Raw genomic sequence first — 15,393 nt, forward strand, 5'->3', positions numbered from 1 at the left:
TAATTTCAGGTTCTTTTTTTCTACAACATGTAATTTATGTGCACAGACCATAGACTTTTTTGAGATTCTTTTGCACCCAGACCTATTTCCAGTTACAGTTTTTCCTTTTTTTTTTTTTTTTTTTTTTTGCTAGCTTTAGGTATTTTGCATCTAAAATGAAAACTCAGTTTTCATTCAGAATGTAGAAAACAAACTCTTCTTAAGTAGGATGTGATTAGTCATTGTTTAGGCAATTTTAAATAACAGATCGCTTCTCCTAAAGGAAATATAACCATATAATATATTTCCAAGAATCAGGCAGCACTGGGTCTCTGCAGAGAAACTTTTGAGTGACAGCGAGTTGTGATGAGATATTCAGTATGCAATGGCTAAATTTTAATCTCTCACACTGAATGGCACATGTAACCACAATGTGTTTCATTTACAACCTGTCAAAATGAGATTCACAACCTTGTAAATCTCCATATATAAACCAACTATATGTCAGAATCAAATTGAAAATGAACCCCGGAGGAGCTGTTAAGAAACAGTGGAATAATTTTACATCTGCTTGTTGGGGTTCCCAAGGAGCATTCTACTGCAGTATTGAGAACTTCATAGAAACTAGTCCTAACTGTTCTAATCTGAAGTTTCTAAAGATCTCAAAAAGTAAGCCTTTGTTTTTGTGTCTACTTTAGAAGATCCAGAACCTTCCTGCAGAACATCCTACCAATATCTGTAAAGAATTTATAATCTTATGTTTAAGTTCATCATCTAAAACAAAGATTTGTAATTACACAAAGATAAAAATATAAAGATTTGTAATTATTGACCTCATCATTGAGCTCAGTCCCCCCACTTCCTCCACCCTAAAGTTCTGCAGCTCATCTGTAACTTGTGGTAGGTCTTTCAATGGTTCTACTGTTAATAAAAGATGTATGCAGCAGCTCCTTGGAGACTATGTGTTTCATTCTTCTTACTTACAGAATGCCTTGTTTGATTATATTCCTTGTGTAGTTCTGCAGACTTCAGCCTCAGTTCACCTTTCAAAAGAATCTTAGACTTCAAGGCTAACTTCTGTTGACTTGAATGACACATTCTGCATTCATATCAGAAAAAATCAGTAAAGTGTTTCTCCACAACTGTGACTTTTAACTTGAATGTTACAAGAAACTTCTCAGGTGACGTGTTATGTAATATATAAAGAGATAGATGTGGATTAACAAGATGATAAGCGATACATATACACTGTACAGGTTTTTTGTTATACATATAATTAATTGGAGATATTACATAATGTTAAAAATATTCTTAACATTTTATTGACGTACTTTTCTAATGGAATAATTTGAAATTCTAAGTTGCAGATGTGTAATAAAGTTGACAAAAACAACAGAGCATTCAACAGAGATGGGTTATGACCTGGGTGGGTAAATTTACTGTACAGTTTGGACTATTATATGGCTATAACAACATGTTAGTATTTTAATCAGTATCATTTTTAAAGTGAATGTCTCTCATACAACATGCAAATTAAGAAAAAAACTGAACATCTACCCATATCCCATCCCATATCCCATCAACATTGTTAAAAATCTAAACCCAAATTCAGAAAAATTGCTAAATATAAATGACAAATCATAATGTTCATGAAAAAATAAAAATACAAACCATTAGTTCATGGATCTAAATAAAAGCGCTCGATGCTCACCGTTTATTAAAAACATTACGCTCCGTAACATTCCCGGAACATTCGTTCTGCAGGGCTTTGTTCCTACACGGAGTTTTGTTTCGAGACACCGTTTTACTTCCTATTTGGTTTCGCAGAGCGGAGACGACGGAGCTATTTGTTTTAAGCTGCATATTATAAATAAATATTAATGTAGCAATAATACGCATCAACAGCTATGATTCCTTACACCGTCAACATCAAACTCGCGGCTCGGACGTTGACTGGCACTCTTAATTTACAGAATAAAACCGCGGTAGATTGGTGAGTACTGCACTGGTGCCGCTAGCAAAACAGACACATAATTCAAAATGCATGACAAATCGATGATAAACATGAAGTGTTGAATTGTTCCAGTGTTTCATTTGTTGACTCTTGGAAAGACAGTCATGGTAACCGGAGCAAAAACTACTTTAAACAACAAAACAGTGATTTGCAGGATGCCTTCTGTCATGTCGTGTCGTGTCGTGTCATGTGATATTATGTGGCATTTCTGGGTCTGAAAAATGTCACAAGCCCTGGATTTCATTGGCATTGCGACAGGGACTAAGCCCTAACGCATGAACTAATTGTCTGCCATTTATTGCTTAAGACCTTGTTCACAAGAAAACACCTAAATAGTATATAAACTGTGACATTTGTAAGAAAATGTTTAGACACGAAACACATTTATTATTTATTGTGTGAGAAAAATACATTTTGTTTTTTTAAATATAAAATAATTATCTGTTTGCTCAAACGTGGTCAGTTTGCAGATTGCTTTCAATAAGTGTATGATAACTCTTGCATAAACCTTTGGCATGGACATATATATATATATATATAGCATATATATATATATATAGCATATATATATATATATATAGCATATATATATATATATATAGCATATATATATATATATAGCATATATATATATATATAGCATATATATATATATATAGTATATATATATATATATGCTATATATATATATATATATGTTTATGTTTATATTTAGGGTGCGGTGCAATGGGATTTGGGTGGCGACTGCTGCCCCCGCGACCCGGTAAAGGATAAGCGGATTAAAATGGATGGATGGATTGATGGATGGATGGATATATTTGCATGATCCAGTGTTGATCATAACTTGTATACATAACCTAAACATTGCTTCATGAAGACAGTATAGTCATATTCATTTAGAAACAACAGATATTATATGTTATCAATAAAATAGTTCACATATTGCATATAATATGCAATATTTCTTACCCCTTTCCTTTTACCCTATTCTGTGACTTCTATGCACTGATGCAGGGGTTGGCAGGGGCTGATAGCTCAGGGATGTCACTCCAGTATTCTCATTATTGATCCAAAGACAGCTCAGACCATCCAGGTTCTGGAAAAGCATAAAGCCAATGTGGTCAAGGTAGGTTTTCTCAATCACTTTTTTTTAAATGTAATTCTTTTGTTGTTGGTTGCACCAAACATAAGGCTTCAGGCCAAATTATTATTGGAAGTTGGATTGGAATTAAGTCACTAAATTAAAGATAATTACAATACTCCATGGTGTAAATTTCCATGCAATTCTTGATACAAGAAATCCTACTAAATGACAAGTTAGGTACAAAACTGTTGTAGAATAGATTCACAAAATCATATCAGATTTTTTTAAATGTGTTGTATAAAATAAAATAACAATAATAGTTTTTTTTTTATTAGCTTTGTTTGTCGTGTAGCATATTTACCTATATTTGCCCTAAAACCATAGGTCCATGCGCTACAGTTAATTGAAATCTGTAAAAGTGCCGAAGTACTGAGTTTGCTCTAAGCAGAAAGGGACCAATTGGAACTGCTCAGTTTAAATCACTCAAGAATGAAAGTGCGATCTGAGAGGTGCAATTGAGAGACGCTCTGTTGGAAGGAAGCATGTACGGCTACTTGTCATGTGTTTGTGCTCGAAAGGTGAAATGGTCCAGAGAAAACTACTACCACAACTTGAGCTCACCGTACTGTCTGAGGTTGGCCTCTGGAGATGCCTCAGGGAAGATCATTGTGTGGGATGTGGTCAGTGGTACTGCCCACTGTGAGATCCAGGAGCACTCTAAACCCATCCAAGGTAGGAGCACTCACACATTGGGGTGAATTGATTTTTCTTTTATTCCCTCAGCTCCTAATAGAAAAAGGCACTCTGGGAATTGCCAGTGACACCAGGAGATATGCATGAGCTAATACTCTGCTGTTAGCAATTTGTTTTTATTATGGGATGTTCCTGCCATCCCTCCCTGATATTTTAGCCTGCTGTACTGCACAATAACTCTTCATATTCTTCACTGTAGGGTTCCATTCTGCAGCTGCTCAGTTGCGTTCTGCTACCATTTTTAAAGTCAGCTCCCCTGATTTATATAAATGGAAGCAGTGGTGATGCAAAAAATGTAATGCCACACTCAAAAGTGCATGATGACTTTAATTGAGGTCCTAAATTTTGTGCTAATGTCTAGAGCCCTGGTGCTACTTATAATGTAAATCAGTATGGTACCTTCTGTTCCATTCTCTTACTTTTCTGTCAGACTTGGAGTGGCTGTGGAATCAGGATGCATCTCGTGATCTTCTACTGGCCATCCACCCTCCAAACTACATTGTCCTGTGGAACGGAGACACTGGCACAAAGCTATGGAAGAAGAGCTATGCTGAAAACATCCTCTCCTTTTCCTTTGACCCTTTTGACCCTTCCAACATGGCACGTAAGTGAAAGAAATAGTGTGCAGAATTATGAGACAGCCCCAGGGTGCAACGCTACAGTATATACTGTATGATGAAATAATGCAGACTTAGGGTTAAATAGTTGTTGAAAGATTCCATGAGACAGAAGACAGAGTTAATGCAAATACAAAAATATGCATGCTGCAATACACTGAGGTACAATATGGGCAAACTGAGGTACATGTATATATATATTTATATATCTATATATATATATATATGTATATACTGTATATATGTATATATATATGTGTGTATAAGTACATATAAGTTTAATTTGTAATACTTTAATCACTGAGAGCATCATTCTGTAAATGTCAAAGGTCATGTACCAGCATGAGCTTGTGAGGCTTTAGTGTGGCTGCATCTATTGTAATAGTTCAACTCTATTTGTTACATTTTGTTGGCTAAAGAAAATAAAATGTCCTTCCCAGATTTGCAGTAAAGTGTGTAAATAAGACTCTCTTAATGCTTCTTCTCTCTCCCCTGGCAGTGTTGACCAGTGAGGGAATAGTCTTTATCACAGACTTCTCCCACAACAAGCCCCCTGGCAGCTCTGGCAAAAAGGTCTACATCGCCAGCCCTCATGCTAGCCCCGCCCACACTAAACCTGCTCCTGCTGCCACCCCGGCTCCTACTGGTGCCAAGAAGGCCCTCAACAAAGTCAAAGTGCTCATAACCAATGAAAAACCCACGTAAGAACTGATAACTGATGAGACTCTATTTTTCCTTTAAACACAGGCAATCTGAAATGCTTTCAGCTCATTTCTTCACACACAATTGTGGTTATTGAGCATTTCCTCTGTTTGGGAGTCACTCACTTGCAGCTGTTGTGCAAGCTTCTTTGTACAGTTGTTTACAGCAAGTGACACTAAAGAGAGTGAACCTTAATACGGAAAAAAATATGACTATGACATTTTTTCAAAACTGCATTTGCAGGGAAACTTGTTTTTTATATATGTATATTACCAAAAGTATTCGCTCACCTGCCTTGACTCATACTATGAACTGAAGTGCCATCCCATTCCTAACCCAGAGTTCAATATGATGTCGGTCCACCTTTTGCAGCTATTACAGCTTTTTTGGAATTGTCCAAAATGTTTTGGTATCCTGAAGCATTCAAAGTTCCTTTCACTGGAACTAAGGGGCCAAGCCCACCTCCTGAAAAAAAGAAAATTCCATGCTCCCAACCTTGTGGGAACAGTTTGGAGCGGGCCCCTTCCTCTTCCAACATGACTGTGCACCAGTGCACAAAGCAAGGTCCATAAAGACATGGATGACAGAGTCTGGTGTGGATGAACTTGACTGGCCTGCACAGAGTCCTGACCTGAACCCGATAGAACACCTTTGGGATGAATTAGAGCGGAGACTGAGAGCCGGGCCTTCTCGACCAACATCAGTGTGTGACCTCACCAATGCGCTTTTGGAAGAATGGTCAACTCTGTCAATGGTCAATGGAATTCCTATAAACACTCTCCTCAAACTTGTGGACAGTCTTCCCAGAAGAGTTGAAGCTGTAATAGCTGCAAAAGGTGGACCGACATCATATTGAACTCTGGGTTAGGAATGGGATGGCACTTCAGTTCATGGTATGAGTCAAGGCAGGTGAGCGAATACTTTTGGTGATATAGTGTATCTAACTTTGATGTTCTCTATTGATGGAGGTTTTTACTTTAACGGTCCCAAATGGGAAATTTCTCACAAGAGCAAAAACAAACAAATACAAATAAAAAAATAGGATATTTAGATAATGACACAATATTTGGCTGCATATTGTTAGAAAATACCACAAAACATAGATAAAAGTTATGTTTTGATTAACATGACTGTACATTAACTTGCTTATGTTTTAAAAGAGAATAATTCCTTGTGATTTTCCAGCAAGTTTTTAACAAAAAGGAAAAGGAAAACAGTCCTTTTGTTGTTCCAGAAGCTTCTTTGTTTCTGGCATATTTATAGCTGCATCACTGCAGCCGCTGTGTCCACCCACCCAGCTTCTTCTAATAACAAGCCCTGTATTATTAATATATTTTACTTATTTATTTCCCTTGTAACACTTGCGACATTCTCTGTAATCTCTAATATTAGCATGTCACGCTATCGTGTTTTTATCTTTCACGCCGTGGTAATTGCTCTTGCTGCGAACGCCACGGTCCCCCAGCCTTCTCTGTATGGATGTCATATCTCAGTGTCTTTTTCTTCTCTCCTCGGCTCTGTCATTCTCTAGTTGATGGATCTGCTTCTCCAAACTGTTGTCAGGAACCTGTTGAATACACATGTAATTCATGTACTAAGTGTCTGATCTGACAGCCATTAATCTGATTGGTACCTAGAAGGGACGTGGTCTCGTTATCATAGTGACAGCCTTTTCTTTCGGACTTTATTTCTAACTCGCCTGTTTACACATACGACATGCAGACAAATGTGCACACTTGGTCGCATGCGCAAATACAGACACACACACACAGGTCTTGCTCTGTCTCATTGCATCAGGCTGTACTATGCCCATGTGACCTTAGGCCTGTCATTGAAGTGGTCACACTAAAATGTTATTTAAAACTGTGGATATTTTGTGGTGTATTAATCTCTGATTAGACTTATTTACCCTGAAGTAGTGTTGGCCAGCAAATGTAATATAAATATCCATCCATCCATCCATTTTTATCCGTTTATCCGTTACCGGGTCACGGGGGCAGCAGTCGCCACCCAAATCACACTGCACCGTACCAACCCCCCTGAACCTTCCTGCAGGTGGTGAGTCCACTGGAAGGTACCAACCTAACCGGGATTCAAACTTGCCCAGGAGGTGAACCCTGTGGTTCCACACCAATGACAGAGACATTGCCTCTGGGGCAAAGCACCACTATAAATATCTATCTATATATTTATATATATATAATATTATAGGTTTACTTTATCCATAAATATGAATACTTCCTTGTTGTTTACTAGTATTATTATTTAAGTTTTGCTTAGAGACACACTTTGCATAACAGTCACATGAACAATCAATTATCCAGTGTGTGCTGTATCCTCTATAGTTTGTTCAAAACAAAAAGAGAGTAGAAGAAAAGTGTGTGATGTGGTACAGTAGATGTCTAAGACAGCTGCATATTTTCTCTTCCTTAAATCCATTCTGTTTTTTTTTAATCCAAGGCACATCATCCCTGTCTCTTTATGATGTTTTATCTTCACTGGTTTAGTCTCAGCCAGTGTGTCTTCCTCTCTGGACTTCCGTGAGCTGGTGACTGTGTGATTTAAGTTTTCTCTACTGAGTTCTTTTTGAAAGAAAAAAATCTAGTCTCATGTACATTCATGAGTCCCCTGGCATTGATCAGTATGAATGACTGATGACTCCTGGGTCAGTTAACTATTTACCTGCTTTGTTTTCACACAGACATCCGATCTGGCTGCTGTGAATAATGGTATTTTATTTATTTGATTTTTATCATTTAGACAAATTTAAGGTATTTTTTCGTATATAATGAATGAAATACCTCTACTATTCACTAAACCCACTTGTGTAATTACTGCACTAATTACTATTATTTTTAGATACTGGATAATAAACATTGCTACAGTATTTGGCCTCTTCTACCACCAATTAACCTGTTCAGGTTTTTGGCTCCTCCTCTTTATAAGTAACATTGCCATTACTTTTGTGTTTTATGTCTACTGGTTGTGTTCCAACACACACACTCTCCCCTGTGTTACTTTAGTGCAGAGGTGGTGACGCTGAACGACTGTCTGCAGCTGTCCTACCTGCCGTCCAAGAGGAACCACATGCTGCTGCTCTATCCCAGAGAGATCCTCATCCTGGACCTGGAGCTCAGCCAGACAGTGGGCGTGGTGGCCATTGAGCGCTCTGGGGTGCCATTCATGCAGGTGAGGAGCGATTTTAAATTGCGTTCTGCATGATAACGGATAACGGAAGCACATTACTTAAAAGTGAAGGTCAAAAAACTTATCATCCAAAATACTTTCTAAAATTGGTATTTCGGTAAAATAATATCAGGATAACTTTTCTTTAAACCTTGAAATGAGGATATTATTTGTTGTAGTTCTTGTGTATAAAAGACTCAAAAGTTCATGGTCACCATTTTCATTGTTTCTTTATGATGTGCCTGACATTTTAAACAGGAGATTGATTGTCACACCCAGTGTCTGTTATACCACACATTGGTAGTTTGTTCACATTGATGTCCTCTATTGTCCTTCTAAAAAATCCATGATGCCCTTCTCCAAAGAGCTTCCCCAGGCAGGAATGTATTTCTTTCTAAAACTTTAACATAACCTCTGCATCAGTGGCTCTGTGGACATAAGCACAGTTACTGGCTTTTGCTCCTTTTGATAATTAGTTGACCTACATTGGCTGGCAAAAAATTACTCTAGTCAATTAGCCTGACCATCCTCCTAATACCAATATTCTGACCTTCCTTCAAATGAGAGTTGAGAGATGACCCTTATCCTTAAATTCAACCTAAATTACAGCGTTTTCTTATTATATAGATCACCTCTGGTCAAAATACCTGCACAGCGATAACGTCCACTCCTAGGCAACACAAATATCTCCCCAGCCTTCACTTTGACCAACTCTTGCTCTTCATCATGACATTCAGCAGCACAACTGACCTTTATGCTCCACTTGGTCTTTTTTGGAGAATGGATTTCAAATGAGAATTAGATGAACGATGTAGGAGTATCATATCGAGGAAGTGTCACAGCTTTGCAGCCAAAAACAGAACAGGACATATCTTTTAATGTCACCCAGCTCTATTTGCTGTCTGAGTGCTTTGTAACAGTCTGAGAAGCTCTGTTTCAGAGTCTCGTCAGTAGCCTAGAGAAGGTCTCATGGTTTTCACTGTGGTCGTTCCTGAGCCATTTATTCACAACTCCTTCTGCGATGAAATTCACATTTGTGCATGTTCATTAATCATTTTTATATCACAGTATTATTTTCTATTAATGTATAAAATTGTCAAGCATGCTATATATTTTTTCAAATGAGTATGCTATGGTCATGTCTTTTATTAAAAGGTTTAAGTGAAGGGAAAACTCCTAGGGCCACTCATAGGGAGAGCAGACTATTACTCTTTGTACAACCGACACCCCCTCTTCCTGAATGTTACAAGGTGCTCGTCTCACAGCCAATTTGCATGACTGATGACATGGGTTCTACAAAATTCAGACTGCAGTGTAGTGTTACCTGTAGATAGGGAAAAAAACAGATAAATGCAAATAAATATAGCTCACCTTAATATACTTTTTCTCTTGAGTATTAACCAATCAGACAGAGTTATGTATTAATGATCAGCCATTTTTTTTCTGAATCCCATTTATTTGCTACATTAGATCTGGCATATATGTTGGAAAGAAGAAGGAAAAAAAAGAAATAGCAGAAGGAAGTGGTCGGGTTACTAGTAGTAGTAGTGGTGAAAAAGACACGGAATCAAAAGGGAAGAAGATGAATAGGAGGACGATGAAGAAGCAAAACAACAAACTGTCTTCGTCCTGAAGAATTTGTTATTCTTCTTCTTCTACATAGCAAATGACCACTTGCGGTCATTGATGCCAGTTCTTTATATGTAACTCTTTGTTAACTAAACAGTAGTTCAACTTCTTATATGTGGTCATCTTTTGTAACCTTGAGTTTTTGTGTTTTAAGGTCATTCCCTGTGCTCAGCGAGATGCTCTTTACTGTCTCCATGAGAACGGCTGCATCACCCTTCGAGTGTGTCGCTCTCCGTCTGCCACAGAGGAAGCAGCAGGTAAAACATGGCAACATGCCAAATGTCAAAATGTTCTATTTTCACAAACCGCTGTTCTTTTTGTCATCCTTTGTTCAGCGAAACCACAATTAAGTCAAAGCTGGCTGCTTTCCTCTGTGCACTCCATTGAGCCATTAGCCCCAAAACAGCTTCATTTGCATACTGCCGTAGATCAATGGGAGTCTTGTTCAATCTGTGTTCTTCTCTTTCTCTCTCTTCACACTTTTGTGTGCATGCTGACGTCTCAGTTTTTGCCTTATTCTCTTGCCTTTCCCTAATAATGTCCTCATCTTCTGTCATTTTATCTTTTTTAAAATCCCTTCTGGTATCTTTTGATGACTCCTGTACTGAAGAAGGTTTTACTCAGGTCCCCGCCTGCAACTCTTATCTCCTAACCCTGTTATTCTCATTTCTATTAATGGTAACATCTTCCAGTGAACTCTACCATAGCTTTCTTTTTATTCTTCTTTTTGTCTGTTTTCATTCATGTTTAGACCATTTCAACTCTGAATCCATCTCACCCATCTTTCTCTCACATTGTTCTTTTTTGTCTAGCCTCCCTCACTGTCAGCCAGCCCTTTGATGATTTTATCTTCCTAATGTTTCCCTGATTTCCACCTCTTACTTTTTCCCTTTTTTCCACAGACCCAGAACAGAGTGTACAGGAGCTCATGTACGACCTTCGCTCACAGTGCGATGCAATCCGAGTCACAAAGACCGTCCGGCCTTATCAGATGGTTGTCTGCCCTGTCAATGAAAACAATGCTGCACTGATGGTCAGTGATGGCAGAGTCATGCTGTGGGAGCTTAAAGCCCACGCTGGCAAATCTGCTACCTACTCCAGGTGAATACACACGCAGCCATATGGGTTTTCTTGTAAACAATTGTGGAATGTTCTGTGCTACATGTTTAATAAGAGTTGCAGCACTGCTTTAGTGGCAATTTATTCACTGTATAGAATATTTTATATTCAGGTTTGACAGTGAATCGTGATGATTCAGCTGCTAGTTCACACATCTTTTACGTGTTTAGAGAGTGAGTACAAGAGACATTCCAAGTGCATCCCTGCTACTGAACTTTATCTAACAACTATTAGCGTCATCAGCCACTTCTGTTAGTTTACTATTACTTGTACTGTATCTTAGTGCACATCTAAAAGATTACGTAAACTCTAGCTACATTCTCTAGTCAGATTCAAGTGCTAGTCAGAAGCTTACTTAATAGACAACGCAACTGAATTAAGAGGAAGAACATTTAATGTCCTTGCCCGTTTATTTGAATGTGTTTTCGACCAAAACTGACATCTCCTATACTTGACTAATAAACTTTGAATTAATTATGATACAAAAGTCAGATATTATTAATCTCATCTATATCCATTCTACAGCCTCACCTTATTTGGTAAAAACTAAGGGAAACTCTAATGGAGGTTGTGCAATCATGTGTCCTTGTAAATGAAAAGTAATGCTTAAGTTTAGGCTTTAAATGTTTTATTTTTTTACAGAAAGAAAGATGTTAAAAAAACGGAAAGCATGTATTTTAACACCTTTAACACAAGCAAGAGAGTTTGTAGGTAAATAGGATTCCCATCCACCGATTAAGGGTAGCAAAATTCCAATTCAGTTTTTTTTTTTTTTTTTCAACACGCCAGCATTTAATCAATAAGGGAAGAAGTTGTTTTCTGCTGTGGCTTCTACATCCCAGCAAATCACATTCATCACTTGCCTAAGCACTAATCATTTATTACTCCCCTCTCACTTGTCTTCATTTGTGCATTTGTGTCATTTTAATTGATAAAAATGGTTTCATTCGTATTCCTTCTCTCTCTCTGTCTGTCAGTGCGGGTCTGTCACCACTGTACTCCCCCGTGTCATTCTGTGGAGCTACACTGGGTCCATCACAAAAGAGGATTCCAGATCTCTGTCTCAACAGCATGATAGGTATAATGATAAACAGACAACCCACACCACAGGAGGCACAGTGGGATGTAGGTTTACACATGCAGCAAAATCAAATCCCTGAGCTAAATGACACACGGATGAGAAATACAGTATATATAGAAATACAGTGTGTGTATATATATATATATATGTATATATATATATATATATACAGAAAGCTTACTTTTTTAAGCTTACTTTTGATCATCATTCATTTTAAAGCAACTCACTTTAAATGCTGTGGTTTCACCTGCAGGCCAAACATTGATTGCTGGGGAGGCTCCTCCATTCTCATCTAACCAACAGGAGGTCCAGTTAAAGTTACTGCTGACTGGCTTACTGTCTGGTCTGCCTTTGCCTCCCTTTGCCATTCGCATGTGTCCGCCACTGACTACCAAAAACATCAACCACTACCAACCCCTGCTGGCTGTAGGTAGGTGACACATGATAGCCACACGGTGCATCAAAACACTGAAACGCGTGAGGTTTTTCCTAGAAGTGCAAAATATAATATTATTAATAATATTTGAAGCAGATGGACTTAAAAAAAGACTGAACTGCCCTTTACAATTTGAGTAGGAACAGATGGAGTTTATAAGCACGGCACATCTGTGAGGTGAGTTTGGAAGTGAAGTCATACAAGGAAAGCTGGCGGCAAGGTGGATCAGTGACAAGTGAGAAAGGGAAACAGTGGAAATTGTAATAGCATAATAAGGTCATCTCAGTTATAAGGAAAGTGAAAGAGTTGTGTGGAAAAAGTCATCTGTTGAGTTCAAGGAATAAACTTTGTAACTGGCCAGAAAACCCTTCATTTATAGTCTGTACATAACTGAACCCAGAACTGGACCTGTTTAATTCCTACCTGGCAGTAACCTCATTGAGGCTAAACAAAACTGAATCTAATGCATTTTTATGTTGTATACGTTTAACTTCAAGTTAGACTGAAAATGTAGGAGAACACTTACAAACAAGCCATGTTTGAACTGAACTAAACCTGACTGGACAACTGAATTAAAAACTGAAATGATGTGTTTTTTAATCTGTTCATAGTTCATAGGTACATTTATTGATTTATATAGTCAAATTTAAATTATTGCAATTGCAACATTTGTTTTGTGCTAAACAGATGCATGTATATATATTTATATATAATTTATTTATATTTTTATATACTGTATATAGTTGTTCAGATGTATTTAATTAAACAAATAGCATCTTATATTTAACTTAAATGAGTGTAATGTTGAACAATTAAATATATTAAAATATATTATTGTATAATAATTATGTAATATTTTTACATCTAATCTGCTGCTCTTTAAAATGCCTTTTAACGGTTAGAGTAGTAAAGACTTTTCTGTTGGTGCTGATGTATTTGAGTCTTGAGTCTCTGATCTAATTTCCTAACGAAAATGGAAGAGATTTTTTTCGATGTTAAATTATGCAAATATTGTTGACTTATTCTTTAATATTAGCCTTTGTTTTAACTCCCGTTAGACCACTTTAGGCAACAGAGATCCAGTTAGAGATACTGTTTGTTTTAGAGCAGCATTACGATTCGCATCAGTAGCTTTTCTCCCTCCCCCCCATTGTAATGACGCATAAAATTATGGAAGGCTCAGCTGTGTGTGTGAGCACATGGATATTAAATCTGTATTCCACTGTTCTTTTCCTTTTTTTATGTAAAAACCCTCAAAGTAGTCATGGGAAAATGACCTTGCCTTAATTATACATTTGCATCTTTTTGAATTGAATTACTCCTCAGTAATAATTTGTATTTTCTTTTCAAATTAATTGTCTTTTCAGTTATTACAGAGTGATGTAAGTAAGAAGAAGTGTTATAGAAATCCACACAGTTTGATTTGTTCGTGGTTGATTGTCAGCATTTCTAGGTGCATTTCAACAAAAGTCTGTGATTTTCAAAAACAGTTTCCAGTTGAGGATGTTTCACTGTGAAACCCTGATGCAGGTAGGCAGGCGCCGCATTTAATGTCACAGATGGTGTGGGGTTGATTTGGCACTGCTATTTCTCAGTGGCCCTCAGAATCTAAAAGTAGACTATGATGCTATCCCCGCAGTAGTTTTTCAGTCAAGCAGTTAAACAGTCTCCAGCAGCTTTATGTAAATGTTCTTTTTGTTAGACTGGTTCTCTGGCCTGTGCGTTTTAGGTTTTTAGGGACCGGTTAATTACAAAAAAAATGGAGTAGGGAGAAAAAGTTTGCTCAGTTTGTGTTAAATTAATAGTGTTGTCAAGTTACTTTAACAGTAAATTAAGACAAGTTACTAGTTACTTCTTCCTTGTAAAGTAATTTGTTACTGAAGACAAAACTACTGTGTACCAATATATGTGTTAAAATTATATAAGATAACTGTATGATTTATTTATATATAATGAAACCATAAATGTAAGACATTTTATTAATAAAACTGACACTTGGTTGAGACAAGACGTCTAAAAAAATTAAATTACTCAACAGACAGAAACTGTCCAAGAACGATGTCTAAAAACAAATTGTGTTCATTGAACAACCACATTATGAATATAATATAACACATGTATTTATTTGTATACATGTATACAATATGTATGTGTATAAATATGTGTGTGTATGTACATATGTGTATATTCTGCTCTGGTGAGGAAAAAAATGCTAATACAGTGTTTTCAGTAAATTCTGTACATGTATCTTTTCCCCAGTTTATTTTAAATATTCAGTGTCATGTATGATGGTCATGGAAGACAGGACTTAATTGGAGTAGAACTTCTATTGAAATCAATACAGATGTGTCACTACAACCTGGGAATTACATTTACCTCTGAGGATTTTATTTTTTTCCTTAAACGTGATATTCTGATCACTGTGGAGCTTTGTGAATGAACCACCTTTGTGGGTCACCGTCACAGGCATCACTCCCTGTAACGATGCCAGAGTAGGTTCTCCGACAGGTGCTGTCACAGGCGTCGGTGTCTGTCACTTCTACTACATATCAATACCTAATAATGCAGTCTAACAGTAAAACCAGAGCAGCCCATGCATCCAGTCCTTGACAGTTACAGCTGTCTCTGTGTCTGTCTGAAACTCTCCAAGTATATTTTACCTAATCCTTAGGCTTCTACCTAAGGCAGGTTGAAAGCATTGGCTCCAGGTAGAATCCAGATTTTGAGTGGGACTATTGAGTCTTAGTGATGCAACACCAGTCAGTAGAAAAATGAGGTGAAACCAGGCATTTA

At 37.3% G+C, this 15,393-nt stretch overlaps 1 protein-coding gene across 1 annotated transcript in view; it reads left to right on the forward strand.

Annotated features, from left to right (window-relative positions):
* The first annotated feature begins 1,728 nt into the window (after positions 1–1,728).
* wdr11 (WD repeat domain 11) overlaps positions 1,729–15,393 on the forward strand; it is a 39,475-nt gene continuing 25,810 nt past the window's right edge. Inside the window, exons 1-10 of the mRNA XM_008327563.2 lie at positions 1,729–1,972; positions 3,008–3,119; positions 3,656–3,809; positions 4,261–4,434; positions 4,947–5,148; positions 8,173–8,338; positions 10,119–10,221; positions 10,867–11,065; positions 12,061–12,161; positions 12,418–12,594. Coding sequence (XP_008325785.1) covers positions 1,887–1,972; positions 3,008–3,119; positions 3,656–3,809; positions 4,261–4,434; positions 4,947–5,148; positions 8,173–8,338; positions 10,119–10,221; positions 10,867–11,065; positions 12,061–12,161; positions 12,418–12,594 — 1,474 coding nt within the window. The 5' untranslated portion in view covers positions 1,729–1,886. The remainder of the gene's footprint in view (positions 1,973–3,007; positions 3,120–3,655; positions 3,810–4,260; positions 4,435–4,946; positions 5,149–8,172; positions 8,339–10,118; positions 10,222–10,866; positions 11,066–12,060; positions 12,162–12,417; positions 12,595–15,393) is intronic.

Source organism: Cynoglossus semilaevis, chromosome 15, assembly GCF_000523025.1.
Source record: "Cynoglossus semilaevis isolate Cse_v1.0 chromosome 15, Cse_v1.0, whole genome shotgun sequence".
In the NCBI taxonomy this organism is placed as follows: Eukaryota; Metazoa; Chordata; class Actinopteri; order Pleuronectiformes; family Cynoglossidae; genus Cynoglossus; species Cynoglossus semilaevis.